We start from the raw sequence: 21,070 nt of genomic DNA, 5'->3' as shown, positions 1-21,070 counted from the left end.
ATAACTCGCAAAGAACATAAATATATTTCTTAAAGAACAGCAACCAAATCTTGTACCAGAACAAGAAGTAAACTATTCTCAATTATCAAGTTCTCTACCATGATTTACAACTCTACATTGGTGTTAGGTGGTATTTGTTGTTGGGTCACATCCCTGGTTCTATAAAAACTATATAAAATGTTCACCATCTTATATCTTAATTCAATCCAGCCATGACCTTTTTTTCCACATGAGGTCCAACGTAGGTCAAATTATTTCTTTCTTCTCATTTTTAAAGGTGTCATGGAACCGATCTCATGGCCTATACTTTCAATCAGTCGGTCATCCTTCCCCCTAGAACCTCACATGCACTTCATAAAGAACTGAAATAAGTAAATAAAATCACACAGAGGCTTCCAAGGAATAAAACAATTGCGACGTACGCCCTTAGCTCACGTAGATTGGAAAGCTTCGATAACACTACTCCATTATCGTGTAATATTCTTGCTCACCAAACACTTTAATTAAGCCACCTTTAACAGATTGCAACGACTCCACAGTCCACACATCTACTCTTGTCACAGCTATATATTCCATCTCTCCTCACCCTTTCCACATCAAAGAAACATTCAAGAGAGAAGGTTAAGAAATGGATGCAGTAATCTCTTCTCTTCTTATTCTCTCACTTGTTCATGTTGGTAATGCTCTGAGCGTAGATTACTATGCCGACACTTGCCCGGACGTTGAGATAGCAGTAACGGCGGCGGTGAAGGAAGCAATGGCTAATGACCAGACAGTTCCTGCAGCGTTGCTTCGCATGCATTTCCATGATTGTTTCATTAGAGTCTCTCTCTCTCTCTCAGCCTCTCTCTTTACATTACGTTGATATTGAACTGCTTTTCTAACTATATTCATTGTTACTTGTGGAAGGGTTGTGATGGCTCAGTGTTATTGAACTCAAAGGGAAGTAACAAAGCAGAGAAGGAAGGGCCTCCAAACATCTCACTGCATGCCTTCTATGTGATAGACAATGCTAAGAAAGCAGTGGAAGAAATGTGCCCCGGTGTGGTCTCATGTGCGGATATACTAGCCCTTGCAGCAAGAGATGCAGTGGCCTTGGTAAGTAAACCATAGGATGCGATTAGAGTTGAAATGGACCCAACTTCTATTGTGGCATCAACCACTTAGCAGCAACCAGAATCCTCCACGATGCAGCTTGTGCACCGAAAGTGATGTGCGTCACTGGATGGCCACCATCAAAAAATGGATGGCCTTCAAATAATGCATGCCATGCATGACACGGCATATGCTTGGAAACTATCTTGTTTGATAGCTGCTTCTCTTTTAATAGTAGCCATCTACAACTAGTGTAGTGATATATCTGAGGTCTACTAAGGCCAAACTCATCCAAAACGTATTCTCCTAAAACTGATAAAGATTTCTTACCAACTCCTTGTTTAAGGAAATATTCCACCGTTTGACAACACAAGCTTTTTTTTTTTTTTTTTTTTTTTTGACCACATATTAAATTTTCATAGACTGACTTTAGATGACCTGTTAGAACAATCACAACCACTCATATGGTTTTTTCATGCTTATGAAATGTGAATAAAATTAGATATTATTAACCATTTCTATCTGTCAGTTTGTACAAGACTAATAGGTCTTGATACTAAGTGAAGGTGACAAACAACCATTTGATGCCTCACAATTTGTTTGCTCTTACTCTAATCCAAGGGTTATTAGGTTTTTGTGCATGACAAAATAATATACAAGGCAGTGGGAAAATATACAATGTCCCCCTTTTTTCAAGTAATTTTGAGCTATACAATCGGGGATAGCTTGCTTTGAACATCTAAGTTAGCTTGCACCTTTATTTATTACATGTATCTATTTTAATTCAGGAAAAGTAAGAAAAACAGTTAATTGATCAACTTCACTGTGACACATCCCTAGCCATACTCAGGGTCAGAGCCCCATCTACTAAAGCCTCTTCTAATTGAATCCTAACACTTGGTCAATCTTTATAACTTGGCTAATTAAATGCTGAGAAACAAGTGTCTTAGTGAAATAAACCATTTTCTTTTCTTTTCTTTTTTTTTAATCTGCAGTCTGGGGGTCCCACATGGGAGGTTCCTAAAGGAAGATTAGATGGGAGAGTTTCCAAGGCCAGCGAGACATCTCAATTACCAGCTCCCACCTTCAACTTCTCCCAACTGAAGCAAAGCTTCTCCCAAAGAGGCCTCTCCACACAAGATTTGGCAGCACTCTCGGGTAATGACAAAAAATCCCAGAGTTAAGAGCATGTTTTCTGTTCCTAATCTCAAAAAATAATCTCCATTTATGGGGAAACTTTTGAGCTGGACATATGGTTTCCTCGATTTAACCAATTGATAGCGCCAAGTCCAACTAATTGACCAACTCTCTACAATCCATATGAGTTTTTCATGAGCAAAAAAAATCCATGTCATTGATGTAAAGGACTGGCATCACAACAAAAATCTCACCTAATTGATGTGGCACTTTTATTGCTCTTTTTAGATTGACATAATACAAACTCTGGCATTTCTTGGAAGTGTCTCTATGTTATTTTTGGAACAGATTTTACAAGTCAATTGACAATTTCCTCATGACTAAAATAGTCTTCGTGCCTGTATTGTAGGTGGACACACCCTAGGGTTCTCTCATTGCTCCTCCTTCCAAAATAGAATACACAAGTTTGATGCTAGCCATGATGTCGACCCTTCGATGAATCCTTCCTTCGCAGCAAGCCTTCAGAAGGTGTGCCCTGCTCACAACAAGGTAAAAAATGCTGGATCAACAATGGACACCACAACCACAATATTCGACAATGCTTATTACAAGTTACTGCTGCAAGGGAAGAGTTTGTTCACTTCAGACCAAGCCCTTCTAACAAATGCCAAAACCAAAGGCTTGGTTTCCGATTTTGCTTGCTCACAAGAAGCATTCAATAAAGCATTTGTCAAGTCTATGATCAAAATGAGTGAAATAACAGGTGGACAAGAAGTGAGGTTGGACTGCAGGGTGGTTAGGTCATCATGAGAACTTAAAATAGCAAATGTGGCGACAATTATTGTGAACTTTGTAATTTTTCATCTAGGATTTGTTTTATGCCTTTGTGTGTGCATGGGGAATAAAGATGGGTGGAAGCATAAAGGATTTCACCTTTCAACTAAACTTTGTTAAGGGGTGCCTGTTGTTACTTTGTGTATGAGGGGAAGAAATCAGCGAGTGCAAGCACAAACATTAGTGAGTGAAACTTTGAAATCTTGCTACTATTTTTGGCACATTAATTATATTTATTTGCTTTCTGTATTCTATGTTGCTTAGCATTAGCTTATTGTTTTCTCATGTTCACCACTTTGACATCTATAATGTTTTTTTGGAGCTCTAGTTTAAATTATAAGGGCCTGTTTGGCATGGATTTTATTTGTTGTTTTCTATTTTTACAAGTAAAATACAGAAATTAAGACAAAAGACATGTTTGGTGCTATTACTTTTATGTTCTATTTTTCAAAAAAAAAATTTATTATTTTTAAAAAAAATGAAAGTAAGAAATCCTTCCTTTCAATATTTTTTTTAAAAAGAAACTCATGTTCTTTTACTATCACCATCAACACCACCTCCCCCACCACTACTGCTGGCGCTATAACCATCATTGCCACTACCACCATTATCATCGCCGTTGCCATCCTCGTTATTGCCACCATCGCCGCACCACTGTTACTATCATCACCGTCTCCACCACATCTAGTGCCTTCACCATCACCATTATCGCCATCACTATCGCTACCATCATCACCTCCACCATGTCATTTCCGCCATCATCATTATCTCTATTATATTGTTGGTGCCCTTCCCACTGCCACCATTGCCACCATCATCACTACTACTACTCCTCGATCACACAATTGCAACTATCATCGCCATACCACTACTAAACCTCCCACCAACACTACCACTACCTCCACTGTCTCCATTGCAAATGCCATCAGCTTCACCACCATTATTTTTGTTTTTAAAAAATAATTGATTATGTCAGATATGTTTATATTTTTTAAAAATTAAAAAAAGATTAACAAAATTTTAATTTTTTTTATTTTGAAATAGAAAAATGAAAGTGATGTCAAACGACACCTAAACATATAGTTGGCCCTAAGAAAATGCTTGGTTGAAATGCATTATTGGATTGTGTTTCCCTGGGGATTTCATTCTCCATTTGATCATGCGTGCTCAGGGTATGATATAAAGATGCACAGACCCTAAGTGGAGATGCAGACACTAGCAGAATCTATTAGGATCAAATAGTCCTCTTCAGTGCTGAAATCACCAGCATATATCACTAATATTGCCCTGAAATCAGAGTTCAGTTGGCAATGAATGTCCTTGGATCACGCATACCACAGCCAGAGTACAGGGAAGTAGGAAACTTGTTACCGAATAGAATCAAGGTTTACTCAAACTTAAATTACACATGGTAATTGAAACAAAAAAAGTTTTGGAAGCACCAAATTTATGATCCAAAAAATAGCAATTCAAAAGATATAATACCTGGAACAAGCATACTGGACCATAAAACTTCTGGATTTCTTCTTTTATACATCAACATTTGGAAATATTTTTGAAAAGACAGGTAATAAAGCATTCCTATCCGAACAGATAACAATGATGGTGTGAGTAGATATGAGGAGATTGCACTAAGAGTGATCCACAGTTAAAAATTGTAGTTTTAACTTGGGAAGAAACAAATCTCCTTTTCTGGGCAGTAGCTAGCAAAACTCCGTAATTGCTGGGATTTTGTTGGGAAGGATTTCTACAAAATGTGGAGTCAAAGGCTGGTCCTCATATGATTGGAATGCTACCGCATATTTTAATTCCGCATATCAACAGCATGCGAAGAGTCAGATTTTAGGCCAATAAGTTTATTAACTGTGTGATCCAGACAGGGTGATCGTGAAATTAATGGTTAGCAGACTGCAGTGTGCTTTAGTGCATGTATTATTGAGAACAATTGGCTATCCTTCCTGGAGTACATATGGCACATAACTTCATAGCAACTCTCTCTCTCTCTCTCACGCGCATGCGCACAATACATTATCCTGCAAGACTACAAGAAAAAGAAGAAAATAAATCTAAGAGGAATCATTCTTTTGACAGTAAATCCTCTGGATTAGACTTCCGAAAGAGAAGCAAGATGAACACAAAGTTACTGAGAAGTTGATGATGCCAACAGTTAATCATGAAAGCCAATATCCATTTTCAAAGATAAGTAACTTGAGCATATCAGAGGCATGTCAGATGCTATATCTCCAGAATGTAAAATGTCAAAGGAAGATTTAGCACATCTAATTTTGGATCTTCAATATTGTTCGAGACATGGAACAAGATAACCACAAAACAAGTATCATCAAAGACTACAAGACCACCTTCAATTAATTAAACATGAGATGATAGCACTTATAAGATAGGCAATCATAGGCTACATTGTATAGATTCCTGAAAGAAAGAAAAGAGGACATGTGCAGACAAGGCAAAAGCAAATTCTAGAGGAATCTTGTTACCTAATCAGATGAGCTCTTGTCTGCTCTGAATCTGGATATCGATAATGATATATTATAAGGATGTGGGCATACAGATTGAACTAAAAATATCTAGGCAGTATAGAACTAATACAGATGAAGGTAAAAGAGGAAAACAAAATTGAGGAAGAAAGGCCAGTATGGGTCACACCAAGTTGGACAAGGACATAGGAAATTCAGAGGGTTGAAATGCGAGCCACAACTAGAAACACTGTTCTTTTTCAGCCACACATGAAGGAGACCAAAGTTGGGAACTGAATTTTATTCTATAGACACTGTGGCTGGCTGATCTTGAGCTCATTTTGAGCATTTCAAAGGTGCTTCATTCACAGGGGAGGAGACATTTGCTGTAAAAGATGATGGATTTGGTTTGCAGGGATTTATTTGAGGAGTTCATGAAAGAACTAAGTATGTAATAATATTTGTCAGAGTTGAGACATCAAGAATTTTGACTTCTGTTAAAAAGGAAAGAAGCATAATAGAACATCCTAAGAATACAAATATACAGTAGTTAAAAAGAGATATTACCACCTGTGAGCAGCAGAGATGGAGTGAGGAGGGAGGGCGGCGGCGGCATGGGATTGGAGATGCGGCGTTAAAAAAGGGTTCCGGTTGAAAGAGGTAAAAGGGCGGCATTTGTAAATAAAATAAAAACTCATCCCCAAACAAGGCTTTGCAGGGTTAATCTTTTCCTCCAAAACCATCCAAGGATAGTTCTGTCATTTAATATGAACTTAAACAGCAGCAGCTGGTGGCAAGGTAGACGGCAGGAAACTAAAAATAAGTCCTTAGCAGTTCAAGGACCTTTTTTTCCATCTGAAAAATTCAGAGACTTAAAAATAATTTTAGATCAATTCAGGGACCTATGAATAATTTTCTCAAATAGAAAACTGCGTTCGCGACAAGATAAACAAGTTCAACACTACGACGAGCAAGACATAAAAGGAATCCCGTCACCAATTTCGTTGACGTATGGTGCTTAGCATAATCCATTACAAAGATACCAGCCATTGCAACAGCACTTGTGATAACTACTAGAAAGAGAGTGGTCAAAACCCCTCGCCTCGTCTTCCCATTGACGAGCTTCATGGCCCTCTTGATCGCCCCCATTCCATAGCAACCGTCCTCTAAGACCAAGACCACCACACTTAAAAAGCCAAATTGTAGCTAAATAAATGTAGTGGAGAAGTGCCCACAGAGATACAAAGGCACACGAAGAGAAGAAAACTATGGATGGCTTTGAGAGGATGGAAAAGTTGACGAGCGGCACCACAAATAAAATGGCATAGCCCAGGTGTAAGATCATGACAAAGAGCTGCGTGATGACAGGCCCTACTAATGCCCGTTTGATCTTAGAGAGCAAGTCCTTAGGTGTTAGGAGGTTGCCGGTGTACATCATGGCAATTGCATGGATGCTTGCAGTTGTTAGGAGGGTAGTGAAGATGAAGGCAATGATAAGGAGGATCACTTCCATGATGGGGGGCTGTTTGATCTCATTTTGGATGATGGCAATGAGATTTAAATATTCGAGGTTCACGGCGTTGGCGGTGCGAATGGAGATTGGTATGAGAGCTAAGTCTATAAAGTGGGGAGGGAAGATGGAGATATAGCTGCAGAAAAGTGGAGAGGAGGTGAGGACGGAGAGGAGGAGGATTGGGAGGATAAGCTTCAAATTGTTGGTGGGGATGTGGAGGGCTTCCCATAAGAATTTGAGAGTGCCAGAAGACTTGGGTGGATTCGCCATGGCCATGGACATGGGGATCATCACTATGAGCTCTATGTTTTTGGAGGAAATCTGTCTCTTGTCCTGATTGACCTGAGAGTCGTGGCCTTCTGTTGGCCGTTTGTTACAGCAGGAGGAGAAGAGAATGACTCGAGAGTCAAGGGGACTTGTTCCAAAACATTTTGCTCAAAAAAGATCTGTTCCATTCTCACGGGGTTGGCCCCACATGAGCGTTTGGTATAACCGTAGGACTTTCTGGGCATTTACAGGTACACCATTTGGTTCAAAGCAGCAAACACCTTTTTTTTTTTTTTTTTTGGTAGAAACAAGGCACACCTAATTGGATGCAACCTCCACTGTTAAAACATATTTCCACTTCGAGAAACAAGCATGAGAAATGGCATCTGGGGTAAGTGTCATACGATGATTAATTTTTACTCAAAGAGAAGTTGTTGTTTAAGTTGGAAATGAGAAATGTATTCCTTGTATTGGGTCTGACAACTGCCAATACTCCTTCTGGGATACAAGTCTCCATGCACTTGCTTTTGAACCAATTTTTGCAGCCCTGTTCTTGGCCAAGCTGCCTCGATGAGGAATTATATAACCAGTTACCACAAAACAAGTATTATCAAGGACTACAAGACCACCTTCAATTAATTAAACATGAGATGATAGCACTTATAAGATAGGCAATCATAGGCTACATTGTATAGAATCCTGAAAGAAAGAAAAGAGGACATGTGCAGACAAGGCAAAAGCAAATTCTAAAGGAATCTTGTTACCTAATCAGATGAGCTCTTGTCTGCTCTGAATCTGGATATCGATAATGATATATTATAAGGATGTGGGCATACAGATCGAACTAAAAATATCTAGGCAGTATAGAACTAATACAGATGAAGGTAAAAGAGGAAAACAAAATTGAGGAAGAAAGGCCAGTATGGGTCACCCCAAGTTGGACAAGGACATAGGAAATTCAGAGGGTTGAAATGCGAGCCACAACTAGAAACACTGTTCTTTTTCAGCCACACATGAAGGAGACCAAAGTTGGGAACTGAATTTTATTCTATAGACACTGTGGCTGGCTGATCTTGAGCTCATTTTGAGCATTTCAAATGTGCTTCATTCACAGGGGAGGAGGCATTTGCTGTAAAAGATGATGGATTTGGTTTGCAGGGATTTATTTGAGGAGTTCATGAAAGAACTAAGTATGTAATAATATTTGTCAGAGTTGAGACATCAAAAATTTTGACTTCTGTTAAAAAGGAAAGAAGCATAATAGAACATCCTAAGAATACAATATACAGCAGTTAAAAAAACTTATACCAATCCATTATGATGGAAGCCAGAAAGAGCATCCAAGAAGCCATGTTTCCATTCTCTTTTCAATCTTTGGGAACTAATTTGGATAAAAGACATGTTCAAATTGATAATATAAATTCCCAATACCAGGCAAACAATTCAAACATTCTAGGCGCAGCAAAGAAAGAACCACATCAAGAGCAAGAGATAGAGATGAAGGTAATGCTCATACGTGAGTTTTGACGAGCTTCCTCCTTGCCAGAAGTCTGGCTATTGGCGGCGTGAGGGCGATGGTGATCGGAACCCTCACCGGGAACAGAGCCTTGTTGCAGATGATCGCCAGCGCCAGCGCTCCACCGCTCGACGCCGCCAGCTCCGCCGTTCTGTTCCTCTTCTTCTCCTCCCCCTCTCCAGGCGGCGGCCGAGCGGCCGCATCGTAGCTGTCCAACACGACGGCGTGGTCGCCGGACTGGGCGGGGTTTCCGGACGAGGCGGCCGGGTCCTTGTTGAGGAGGCCGGAGGGCAGGCCAACTTTCTGGAAGAGGGACTCGACGTCGACGTTGTTCTTGATGGCGACGTAGAGGCCAGTGATGGAGGCGGCGGAGACGGAGAGATGGACGCCCAGCGCCACCTTCCCGTACTTCTTCATCAGCTCCCGCATCCGCCCCGAGAACGCCATTTCCGGCAAGATTAGGGCTAGGGTTTTCGAGGAGAGAGCTCGAACGGGCTAAAGTTCTATTAGGGTTTTTCCTACCTTACTCCAGCGAGAAGGTACTTCGCAAATTATCTTACGCCCCGGTGCAGTGTAAGCTTCTGTACAAGAATAAATCTAAACCGTTGGATCTTTGATGGATGGATGTGATTGTTACGGATCTCCTGTATAACTTTGATCTAGGTTCTTCTCCGAGTCTTCGTTGTTTCCACTCATGGAGGAAAGTAAAGAGGATGAAACCCTAGAAAGGGATTCTCTTGAAACCGTAGAAAAGAAAGAGGAGGCAGGAGAGGACCTTCGATCTCTCCTTCTGCCCGACATAAAGGATCTCCCTCCTATTCCTCCTTCCGCTGTCGAATCCAACTTCGTCCGATACTTCGCCGCAGGTACCTCTAAATCCTTGAAACCTCACAGATAATGGTAGAAATTATCAGAAAAGCCTTATTCTTTCATATGTTGTGATTCTTCGTATTTTCCACAGATTTTATGAAGCCTGGACATGATCAATATGTCTACCGCCATGCCAATGGGTAACTAATACAAGAAACAACATAAAAATTTCATCTTGTTTCCTTTTCTGAAGCTTAAATCAGTTGTTCGATGTACGTTTGTTTTGTTGTTTATTGCTGTGATTGTAGGTTATGTGTAATTGGTTTGGCTCCTACTCATGTTGCCTTGAGAGAGAAGGGTGGAGTTACAGCTGTGGATTACAATGTGGGCAAATCGGACCGCAGTGAGATGAAGGTCACCGGAAAGCGAAAAAGGGTATGTGAATGCTAGGATGATTGGGGACTTTTTAGAAGTTCAGATTTTAAAGCTTGCATGGCTATCTTAGTTTTACTAATTATATGAAAAATGTGAATGTTGATGTTGTGGTGCAGAATGCACAGCACTTTGAATCCAATTCAGCTCTGTGTAAAGTTTGTGCAAATGGTACATTCTATGTTGTGAGGTTTGTATGGTAGAGTTTGGTTTACTTTGATCATAGTGTCTTGTGTTTCAAAGTGAAAAAATTTGTGATGGTGGCATTTGGCAGGTGTTGTGTGAAAGGTTCCCTTTTGGAGGTCAATGATAGGCTAATCAAGCAGCCTGACCTACTTAACTCATCAGTGCGTATAAATCATCCTTATGCTTCTTCTTTCATGAGGATTGTATGGGTATAATGGTCTAAGCTTTATACAACACAGATTTTAAAACTCATCTACAATTGTAGGAGAACTTATTCGGGAACTATGGGGTTTGGTGGTTCTGGAACTCCTGCAGTTTAATTTATCATTTCATCGATGCTTCTAATGAAAAATGCTTTCTTTATATAAAAAATTCAAGATAAAAATTAAAAACAAAAAAAAAACTCATCCTTCAACTGTCATTATTATGTACAAAAGCAATGACTGAGTAGCATTTGATTAGCTTTAGCAGAAATTGATTAGCTTTAGCATTCGATCTTCGATCTTTTAAATATGAAGATACTCAAAACATCAGTTAAAGTTTACTAGGAAGGTTCAAACAAATCTTTACTAAGCATCACATGATCCAAAATACAACATGGCCCTGGTATACATACAACCATTGCCATCAGATAACATCAAGTCATGCAACTGACCAGACGCTATCAGGGTCGATTCCTAGATCACTAAGTTTGTATGGTTTGCCACATGTGAGGCCGCCAAATCTACAATATTGTTCACCTCTCTGTCGACATGAGCTGCCTTGAATGATCCCAGCATAGAAATCAATTTTCTCAAGTCCTCCAGGGTAGGATGAGTGTCATCATATATAGTTAACAGTCCTGAAATCCAACTGATTTCACTCTTGGAATACCCCTCGAGCACAATATTGAGGCTTTGAATACTGTGACTGCATAGACCAGGCCTTCTCAGACTCCTCTTAGCTCTACCAATGGTAGGCTTGATTGATTGATGCTGCCAATTTGTGTATTCTCAACCATTCTGGAGCAATCTCTTTTCACTGGGGTTTTACTGTGAGAATTTCGACTGTGCTTTTTGGCCTCAATTTATTGCACCTAGCATTATCAATTTAGATAACATACGTAAAATCATGGGTCTTTGAGGATTCTCAAAACAGAAATACTAGCTCATTCCATGTGGCACAGACAGCAGAACTGCTTTTCAGCTTGGGATGCAGGGATGAAATAGAAGTTTAATCAATTCATACACAGTTTACTTATGATTCATAGGCATCCACTTACCCTGGTTCAATGATCTGATGCATGTTTCAAGAACATTGGTTCATAGATTGATGATGCAATTGCAGCAACCAGAATACTATGCATATGCAGGAAGATAGTGTCATTTGTTTCCTAAAGTTTTGACATGGTTTGACATGGACATTAGTCTATTGCAATTCTAGTAACGAAAAGGATGTTCACTTGGCAGCACAGTAAATATTCACTTCTCTTTACTTCTATAATTCTAGTAATGAAAAAGAATGTGACCTAGCAGTACAGTAGGTACAAACTCCTGTTTGTACTTATTTGAAGTTTTGAAATGTGCAGGCATATATGTGTTCTAACAGCAAAGGATGAATGCATCTAGCGGTGCTTTTAGGATGCACTGATAGTGACGCTATGTTTGCTAAAGTCCTCCTTTGCTGATCCATACAAATTTGTTTGTCATGCAGGCTGATAGAGAAGGATACATTGCTATTATCATGCCAAAACCAGCAGATTGGCTTAAGATCAAGGATTCATTGTTGAGCCATGAAGACTACAGGAAGTTGAGAGGTCTTTGATTCTTTGCTGATACGATGAAAGGTATATCTTGCATGATTTGCCTTTTGTGTAGTAGAACAGACTGTTTTTAATATTGTACTTGTTGATTCAACCTCTACTTATGAACCCATTGGTTTGTTTCTCCGAGAATATCTCATGCATCCTCATGCTTCCTGCTCCTTGTCTTCTACACCCTCTAGGGCTCAACTTCTGCCCCACCCTTCACCACTTGATCTCCTTGGCTGTCATCCATGGCTCTTATATGTACGTTGCCACAACTCTCAGAATGGTCAAATCTTTGGCACCTGTCATTACCCAATGTTCAACCTTTCTAAACCTATGGCATGGAGCCAGTATAAGAGTCCATAGCTCCTTGAAAACAATGTGATAACTCTGTGGTTTAATGCTTTTTGGATATTTTACTCTATGCATCTTCAAGCGAGGAACAAAACAAAGGCATCACACAACCAGCTGAATTCTATAGCCTAATCCCAAGGAGCAAAAGTTGCTAATTGTGGTATTGAAGTCTTAAGAGCAGTAGTTTCAAAGTTGTGGTGTAGAAATTTCAAACACATGTTAGACAATCCTCCTACTTCTGATGACCATGCTGCTTTGAATTGTGAGCAACAAAAACATATAATATTCCTTTCAAATCTCTCTCTCTTTCTCTCGATCGATCTATTTATCTATCTAACTCTGGCTTCTATAGCCAATGATGGTTAAATCTCAATGAGTTCATTAGCTGTGAAAGTCCATGAATCCATTAAACCATCATCTGAACATGATGTGATCAAGATGGTTGTCCGCATGGTAGCTAGATGGTGCTCTCAAAGAAATATTTTACTGTGATTGTTTTTCTTTTCAAATGTTTCAAATTTGTTACTACTAAAACCGTAAGTTACTAATATTTTTGCCGACTAAGCTTTTGTTCCAGTGTTGCAATCTTGAATAGCTGAAATCTTGGTGCAGGACTCTGGTCAGACATGGAGGGAGGAGTTGGTGGCTGGAGGCAATAGGATTTAAGCAAGTTCTTGCAGTGGTTTAGATTTTTTTCATCATCGATTGCAAGCCATGTCAACACTAGCCCAAGCACCAAGTAACACCATCATCAGTCACTGGTCGATTAAGGCATCGTTTACATCTAAGGATTCTGATTAACATGCATCCACATGGAGGGCCTGTCTAATGAGGACAGCTGTGATTCATAGTTGTTACTCCCTTCATCGATCTATTGCTCCAAATTCACCCTTTCTGGGGTCTGTCAATGTCGACGTTTTGTTTATTTATGGGTTAAAATTCATGTATGCTGAAAGGCCAATGGTGATGGAAACCGGAGCTGACATTATGTTTTGATAGATTGGGTTTGCAAACTCACGATTTAAAGCTAATCCATTTATGATCAAATTTAGAGAGAGAAAACAAACTCATACACAAGTCATCTGTTTTATGTGAGTTCATACAGAACCTGCCAGCAGAACCAGTACTGGTCGAATAAATATGTTATAAAAATGAAAATGAGAGAGACCAAAGATAAGGGGATTAGTGTTGGGCAGTGAAAATTCTAATCATTTTTGTCTATACTTTTTCAGTAATTTTGTTTAGTTTTCACCTTTGATTATAAACTGATCAAACTCCATAATTATTTGAACCAAGCCTCAACTATTATCACTGTCCTATGAGCTTAGGATTGAGATCAATCCATGGAGACCCAGAGATCAGACCCAAAGTCCAACCAATTACAAAAAACCCTCATATGGATCTAGATTCCAGCAGTTTGGCTCATCCAGATCAAAATTGCCACCCCATACTAACACCTAACACCACTTAATTCATTTGACAAGTTGCAAAGTGACCATCTTAAGAGAGCTTGCATCAGCACAAATTGGCTTCTGTCTTCTGATAAGCTATTTCTGTTTTGCTGAAGAAAATTTATCCAAGAAAAGCAAAATGATATATTATATGGCATTTACTTGTGCCTGAAGCATGTGAAAAATCCACAAGCACTTCCAAGGATGCCAGATATCTTGAAGGACAGTTTTTAAGATAAAAGTAAGCTGGCACTTGAATGGAACCAAAATAATCACTTAATGGACATGGAAAAGAAAAAAAGAATAACAAAAATAGAAGCTTCAAAGCAGTCGTTCCAATCATTTTCTAAAAAAGAAAATTACAAACAGTGAAAAACTGCATAAATTGAAGGCCCTGGATTTTGTCAAAATTTTACAAAAATAAAAAAACAGTGACCCAATCCATAGGAAAATGAAGGTGACATGTCACAGGTGCAGGCATTTGCAATGAAAGCCTTCACCCTTCCCACAGAATCCAGTAGGAGAAACTGCCTGGGTAAATTAAGACATTTTAGGGCTCTTAAGAATGCAAACCCGCATATTATTTAATCCTCTTCAAAAATGCATCCACTTTCTCATCCAAACTCAAATCCATGTGAGCACATGCTTGTTGCAAGTTGTCTTTACTCCTGCTCCAACAATACAGATGAGAGAAGCACCTGGATGATTCTGCACCTGGATGATTCTTAAATAAATGTTGAGGCCTGAAGATAACTTATACTGAGAATGTACTAATGGTAGTCCTACTTGCTGTGTTAACTTTTAGTTTTCTGGTCATCCAGTGCAATCTCAACAAGTTGAATGTTTCCCTGCAGAGAAGCACCCTTGCATGGTGGCATGATGGAGAAGCCATCCAGAAGTTTTGAACATTTCAATCCCCATTTTACCATCAAGAACTCGATGAGATGATGACCACTGCAGACCAAAGATCACATTCAGTTACAAAGATATTGTTCCTAGCGATGCACTCCTCCATGTAAAATTCAACACCAAAACATAAGATGAAGGAATAACCTTCGGTTATGGTACGCAGTTATAAACACAGATCCAGGGGAATTTTGCAGAAGAAAAGTAACCGTTGCAAAGAGATCGTCAAAATCTTCAACAACATTTTGATTCATAAATCAGATAATCATATGATTTATAATTAAACTGCACTACATTCATGTCTCTGTCCCTCACCAGTTGTGTCGTAGAATACATCAGCTCCAAGCACAATCTGAGGGTGCAGATCAAATATAGGGGCATCCCACTGTCCCCATGTGAGGCCCAGTATCTGCAAAACAAGAGTTTAACATTATTAAAGCAAACCAAATACCTAGTATATTAAAAATTGTAGATGACTTAGCATTGAAAGTCTACATTACAATTGACTTTATTAAGTTTGCATATCTGTCTCATGTTCTTCAGCACCTGTTTATCAAAGACATCATAATCAATGGCAAAAGTATATCTAAAAGAGTTACCAAAATGAAATCAATAGATGATCAGTTGATGACACCGGATATACAGATAGTGTGTTGTAATGAGCGTAAACCCAATTATTATCCATAACTTGTGCTAATGATATCTAAAGTTGGTAATATATCTTCCAGAACCTAATATCCAACAAACTCATGTATTTTGAGAGCATTCAGGCCTACTTTTTTTCCTAAATGCTGCTGAAGTAACAATCAAGAACTCCCATTATAAAGTATTGCACTAGCTGAAAGGTTCTGAAAGAGGATCAATATAAGACATCACCAACACAGACTGAAGTTATGAATAGTCATGGTGCTCAAAGTTGTCAACAGCAGCAGAGATACATTCTCCTACTTAAATAATGTATTCTTAGAAATAACACAACTTTGGAAGTTGGATTTGCTGAATGCAAGCATATTGACATTTACTTTCTATTTCCTGGGTTCTCTCAACTGTTGGTAAAAAACTGTGTACTCTACTCAAAGCCTTACCTCTTCTCTTGCTGCGTTGTCTGTGAGTATGACATTTGCTCCTACCTTGGCAGCTACCAATCCAGGCAATGATGTCCCAGCACCTAACTGCAAATAGGGGGAACATCAAAAGATTAACACTCCAAGCAGTTACTTAAGTTGGTATAACCACCATCAACTGATATAATCACAATCTCAAACACCATAGGCCACTACCATAACCTTGTTGCCTGTTTTTTAATTTGCAATTAGTAAATCTAGATTTTAAGATTATATGATGTTCCCACAAGATTGAAGTTACATTAGAAAAGGACAAATTCACAAAGTACATGGCAATAAACTAGCATAAAAGAACTAAGTAAAACAGGAATACATGGATTTCTTATTTATCTGTAAGTTAAAAATGAGTTCCATAATAACAAACTTGTTTGATTTCTGGATTACACAAAACTGATATTTTTCTCAAAAAAAAAAAAAAAAAAAGCAACAACAACAACAACAATGTTAACAAAACATACTCTTATTTTTCTTTTAGATTATAAAAAGCTTCATACTCCATAAGATGAAATTAATTGCACCTACGGAGTTCTTTTAAGTTTGATTAACGAAAGATAATTTAAATTCTTCCAATTTTATAAAAGAATTTCATGTCACCAAGCAGCATGTAAAAAAAACTTTTAGACCATAAGGTACACACTCAAGTAGGCAGGACATTGATCTAGCTGACTATCTATAAAATGATCAACAGGCTAAAAATGTTAGCACAAATTTGCTGATGATAGCTGACAATTAATTGGGAAACACATCCATAAATGACATACCTGAAAGCATCAGCTGGTTATATTGGATAACTTTGGAGTATTTGGGATGGAAGTGGGGAAGATAATCTTTAATTTATTAAGAAAAATGCTTATAAGATTTTGTGTCCAGATGAAAGAATAAACCTCTTTGTTGGGCAACTTTTGTTGGGAGGCGCTGATGGTCAAAACTTAAAAGATATCATATGCCATCAACTTTAGTAAAGCAATGAATTTCAGTAGCCTTATTACTCTCAAACCATAAAAGAATCTAGTGACTTTCAATCAATTCAATCAGAACCCTTCCTTCTCCTCCTCTTATATAATATTCAAGGGAAAAAACATGATAAGAAAGAATTTCCTGTTTGATGGGGCAGATATATTCAGTCCCAACTTCTTAGTTAGTCTCAACTCAAGTGGATATGTGCACCAAGTGGAATCGAAGTAGTTTAGACCTAAAGCACGAGTACAAAGTGTTATATAAAATACGATCTTTTTCTTTTTTTGATGTTGTTATAACAAACACTATCATTAAAAAAAAAAAATCATGCAGAAAACACATCCTTCCTTCAGATATAATTCGACAACAAGATTAAGATACAAACAAAGTATGAGCTTAATCATAAAAGACATGGTTCATACATTTCAATACATTGAAAGGAAAAGGGGAGGAAACCTGAGATTTCAAAAGCTGCATCCAAATCACAAGCGCATATTGCTCTAGCCATAAGAAACAAAAATGTAAAAGGTGAGAGCACCTCAATGACGGTGTTGTTAGCAAATCGCAGTCTCTGTTGCCAAACATACTCAGCAAGAACTATGCTACATGGCCAGACAAACATTCCATAATCTTCTTGCATATTCTGTGGAAACAAAGTCATGCTGAGGTTTTTCTTTAAATAGCAAAGCATTCTAAAAAGAAAGACAAATAAAAGATGCAAAGGAAAACGCATGACCATGCAAAAAACAAGCATTAGAAAAAGGATAATTTATCCATTCAGGCAACAGTACAGCGATTCCAAACCCAATAAACTTGCAGCAAATTGCAGCTTCATATAACTTTCTTCTTCATATGTTTGATAGAAACATAACCAAGGCCCCTGATGACAAATTGGTTCCCTTAAGAAGTTAGCAATCAGCATTTGAAGTCTTTCTTCTTTTCGATCCACATGAACACAAAATACTGGATCCCCTCAACAAATAATGAAGTGTAGAACTGTTGAACATAAAGCAAAACTTTACCATAACCAGATCTGCCAAATAATTTGAAGTCCGAATCTCCAATACAAACTTTAGATTTCTCATACAATTATCTTCCACGTTTGATCAAGCAGCTACTAAGCGAATAGACTATGGAAAACGTCCCATGATACAAATGGTGATGTTAATGGTAATAAAAACTTACGAACTCTATGAGAAGCAAAAGCATCTGGAAGATCACCATAGCTATCAGCATGTATATATATGATTTGAGGCTACGGTTGCCATCAATAAATTCAAAGGACGTAGGAGTGGTGAAAACGCCTACGTTATGATGATTGGTTACCTCGATGATGTCGATATAGAAATCGTGGTCGTCGGAGGAGGAATCGCCGCCGAAGTAGTGCCGGGAGATGGTGGTCATGGGGCTCACGGCGCTCGCCCTCGCGGTGGGAGACGGTGGTGGCGGGGATGAAGATGAGGGTGAGGCGGGAGAGGCCGCATCCATGGTCGCAGTTTGCCGCCCTCGCTTGGGGCGGAGGGACGAAGGGATCACTTCTTCAGCCGCGGGCTGCTGTCACCGAGTAGCCACAAAAAGCCATGAGAAGGGCAGCTGGTTCCACCAAAAGAACGGTGAAAAAAAAGAGCCTGCTAATTCAGCAGCATATCCGGCCCATCCTACTAGATTCAAGAGAAATTCTTTGTACACCACCTGCGAAAATTCGACATGAAATGCATCATTTTTTACGATTGAATTATATAATTATTATTTTTTAAATATATATTTAATATTTATAAATTAATATTTTTATTTAAAAATTTTATATGATAAAAATATTTTTTATAACTTTCTGATGTCTTTTATAACTTCCTGTCATATGATTTTCTGTAAATATATGACTTTCTGTTATATGGTTTCACGTGAATATATATGGTTTTCTGTGAACATAGAATATATATAATTTTTTATAAATATATATATATATATATATATATATATATATATATATATATATATATATATATGACTTCACATGAATATATATGATTTTTTGTGAATATAGAATATATATAATTTTTTATAAATATATATATATATATTTACAGAAAATTATATATATTCACGTGAAGTCACAGGAAGTCATATATATTTACACAAAATTATATATATTTATAAAAAATTATATATATTTATAAAAATTTATAAAAAATTATATATATTCACAGAAAGTAATATATGTTCACAAGAAATCACAAGAAATCATATATATTCACAGAAAATCACTCATAGAAAGTTATAAAAGATTTTTTGTGAAAGAATATCATAATTTTGGTCAGAGATATTTTCGTCATAAAAAAATTTTAAATAAAAATATGAATCTGCAGACATTAAATATGTGTTGGGAAGTGGTGGCTATGTGATCCAATCGGAGAAAACGGTGCACTCTATGTCGAATTTTCTACACCGTAGATAGGCGGTGCACATAGAATAACTCTAGATTTTATCCACCAGCAGGACTAGGCATGGCCCATATCAACCCATATCCTTTCTAAACGGGAAAAAAAAAATCTTAAATCTTGATAATCTTCTGTGTCTTGATTTCTCATTGTGGTCTCCCTCATCCTTTCCTTCCATCTATGTACTCTTTTTCTCTTATTTGAAAAATTTTTAGAGAAATATCCAAACAGACTCTAATTATAGTTATTTTTCATAGAATAATAAAATAGATATTGTATGCCATTGTTATTCATTTTACTAAAAAATTATTATTTTTTAATTATATAATTTAAAAAATAATTTCTCATGATATTTTAAAGTTTTATGATTCATGCTTAAGTAATACAAAAATATTTTTTTGGATATAGCTAGTGTTGCCGCAAGATTTCGATTAGGTGCTGATGTGGTTGGAGCTGGATGCTAATTAGGATGATGTTAAGAATATCTATAAAGGAAGTCTACACTTATCAAAGATGTTTCAATGGGGGACTCTCTAATACTTAAGAGAGTTTTAAAAATAGTGAAGAAAAAAGATTGCAAGGACGGAATGAGCTTGCTTTCATTTAGCTTACCTTGAGGTCTCTTTTTGTATTTTTTTTTATTTGGATTGAGTCCATAGCTACTAGTCGGAATCTTTGTTTGTTAGGCCTAGCTCTATAAATCGATAGATCACATTGTAGTCTTCATCATAGAAAAAATCTCTCCCACTCTCTGATATTGAAGTTGTTAGTCATAGGTGTCCAATGCGGTTTGGCTGTATGGATGGTATCTGGATTCATAGCCGGTATGATCTTACTGTATCATCTTGGGCACTTCCTTATGGAGGATTGGTTTTGGTCGGCAGATCTTTCCCATAACAGCTAGTAATATATACATAATATATAATTAAAAAAAATATATAGGGAACTAAAATGTGAGCTAATTAAGTGTTTGTTTTTCTATTATTATATTTCAAAATTTTGGTCGATGATCGCAACTATTTTTTTTCGGCAAGAGAAATTCTTTGTACATCACAGGCGGTGCAGACAATTCGACATGGAATACACCGTTTTACGTAATTTATCCACGTAGCTATCACTTTTCAATGCACATTTAATATCTGTAGTTTTATTTTTTTTGTTTAAAAATTTTACATGATAAAAATATTTATTTTTTGAAAAAATTATGGCAGCTTGTGGCATATTATGACTTCGTATACGTAGGATGGCACATTTTTGTCCAATCACTTTCTAACACGCATTAAATGTCTGTAGTTTTATTTTTTATTTAAAAATTCTGAATGACGAAAATATCTCTATTTTTTGAAAAAAATTATTATATCCTATGTATATTATGATATCCTACGTTATATTATGACATTCTGTGTACAAAAATTATGATTTTTGGACGCTGGACATAGGATGTCATAATTTTTTTAAAAATAAAAATATTTTTATAATTTAAAATTTTAAATAAAAAATAAAATTATAAATATTAAATATATATTAAAAAAATGATAGTTACGTAAATCAATGGGATAAGATCGGATTTTCAGACGGTGTACAGAGAATTTCTCTTTCGGGCAACTCTCCCGCGAGGCAAGGTTGTCAAGGCCGGATTGAAGCGAGACCATGGACTCCAAGCTCGGCCTACGAAATATGCCATCTAGCCCAACAAAGCGCTTTGGGCTGGGCCCGGCTGTTGCTTGTCTCCAGGATGATTCGCTTTTCTCCGAGCGTCAATTCGCGTCCTCTCTCCACCAGTCCAATCT

At 37.6% G+C, this 21,070-nt stretch overlaps 4 protein-coding genes across 12 annotated transcripts; 2 read left to right on the top strand and 2 right to left on the bottom strand.

Moving 5' to 3' along the window:
• The first annotated feature begins 612 nt into the window (after positions 1-612).
• LOC105055124 (peroxidase 64) lies at positions 613-3,224 on the top strand. Its single transcript, XM_010936848.4, has 4 exons — positions 613-823; positions 910-1,098; positions 2,091-2,253; positions 2,642-3,224. Exons 1-4 carry the CDS (start codon positions 629-631, stop codon positions 3,040-3,042), a joined length of 948 nt encoding a protein of 315 aa, XP_010935150.1. The 5' UTR covers positions 613-628; the 3' UTR covers positions 3,043-3,224.
• A 5,606-nt stretch (positions 3,225-8,830) lies between these two features.
• LOC105055123 (uncharacterized) lies at positions 8,831-9,283 on the bottom strand. Its single transcript, XM_010936847.3, has one exon. The coding sequence runs from the start codon at positions 9,281-9,283 to the stop codon at positions 8,831-8,833; it is 453 nt and encodes a 150-aa protein (XP_010935149.3).
• Positions 9,284-9,380: 97 nt separating this feature from the next.
• On the top strand, positions 9,381-13,470 carry LOC105055122 (uncharacterized). Its single transcript, XM_019854160.3, has 7 exons — positions 9,381-9,702; positions 9,798-9,846; positions 9,955-10,081; positions 10,198-10,268; positions 10,353-10,425; positions 11,957-12,089; positions 13,017-13,470. Exons 1-6 carry the CDS (start codon positions 9,531-9,533, stop codon positions 12,065-12,067), a joined length of 603 nt encoding a protein of 200 aa, XP_019709719.1. The 5' UTR covers positions 9,381-9,530; the 3' UTR covers positions 12,068-12,089; positions 13,017-13,470.
• A 700-nt stretch (positions 13,471-14,170) lies between these two features.
• Positions 14,171-18,469, bottom strand: LOC105055125 (uncharacterized). 9 transcript variants are annotated; one of them, XM_073247108.1, is made up of 8 exons: positions 18,169-18,336; positions 17,634-17,838; positions 17,381-17,485; positions 15,847-15,933; positions 15,257-15,307; positions 15,077-15,170; positions 14,909-14,993; positions 14,171-14,809 (listed from the first exon to the last, which is right to left on the bottom strand). In XM_073247108.1, exons 3-8 carry the CDS (start codon positions 17,480-17,482, stop codon positions 14,650-14,652), a joined length of 579 nt encoding a protein of 192 aa, XP_073103209.1. In that variant the 5' UTR covers positions 17,483-17,485; positions 17,634-17,838; positions 18,169-18,336; the 3' UTR covers positions 14,171-14,649. The 9 variants fall into 9 exon arrangements, with proteins under 9 accessions (XP_073103209.1, XP_073103210.1, XP_073103205.1 ...); XM_073247109.1 differs by having other exon boundaries at positions 17,647-17,838; XM_010936850.4 differs by lacking the exon at positions 17,634-17,838 and having other exon boundaries at positions 14,424-14,569; positions 14,642-14,809; positions 18,169-18,465.
• Between the last annotated feature and the right edge of the window lie 2,601 nt (positions 18,470-21,070).

This window comes from Elaeis guineensis, chromosome 12 (assembly GCF_000442705.2).
Source record: "Elaeis guineensis isolate ETL-2024a chromosome 12, EG11, whole genome shotgun sequence".
NCBI classification, from domain to species: domain Eukaryota; kingdom Viridiplantae; phylum Streptophyta; class Magnoliopsida; order Arecales; family Arecaceae; genus Elaeis; species Elaeis guineensis.
This window is presented reverse-complemented; position numbering and strand designations above follow the sequence as displayed.

Bases quoted from the DNA above. Each gene is read 5' to 3' on its own strand.
- LOC105055125 (XM_010936850.4), bottom strand. From the start codon at position 18,330: ATGGATGCGGCCTCTCCCGCCTCACCCTCATCTTCATCCCCGCCACCA. The intron at 17,486-18,168 runs GTAACCAATCAT...TTGTTTCCACAG, and splicing joins TCTATATCGACATCATCGAG to AATATGCAAGAAGATTATGG. The intron at 15,934-17,380 runs GTGCTCTCACCT...CCCTATTTGCAG, and splicing joins CTAACAACACCGTCATTGAG to TTAGGTGCTGGGACATCATT.
- LOC105055123 (XM_010936847.3), bottom strand. From the start codon at position 9,283: ATGGCGTTCTCGGGGCGGATGCGGGAGCTGATGAAGAAGTACGGGAAG.
- LOC105055124 (XM_010936848.4), top strand. From the start codon at position 629: ATGGATGCAGTAATCTCTTCTCTTCTTATTCTCTCACTTGTTCATGTT. The intron at 1,099-2,090 runs GTAAGTAAACCA...TTTAATCTGCAG, and splicing joins CAAGAGATGCAGTGGCCTTG to TCTGGGGGTCCCACATGGGA. The intron at 2,254-2,641 runs GTAATGACAAAA...CCTGTATTGTAG, and splicing joins AGATTTGGCAGCACTCTCGG to GTGGACACACCCTAGGGTTC.
- LOC105055122 (XM_019854160.3), top strand. From the start codon at position 9,531: ATGGAGGAAAGTAAAGAGGATGAAACCCTAGAAAGGGATTCTCTTGAA. The intron at 9,847-9,954 runs GTAACTAATACA...CTGTGATTGTAG, and splicing joins GTCTACCGCCATGCCAATGG to GTTATGTGTAATTGGTTTGG. The intron at 10,269-10,352 runs GTTTGTATGGTA...GGCATTTGGCAG, and splicing joins GGTACATTCTATGTTGTGAG to GTGTTGTGTGAAAGGTTCCC.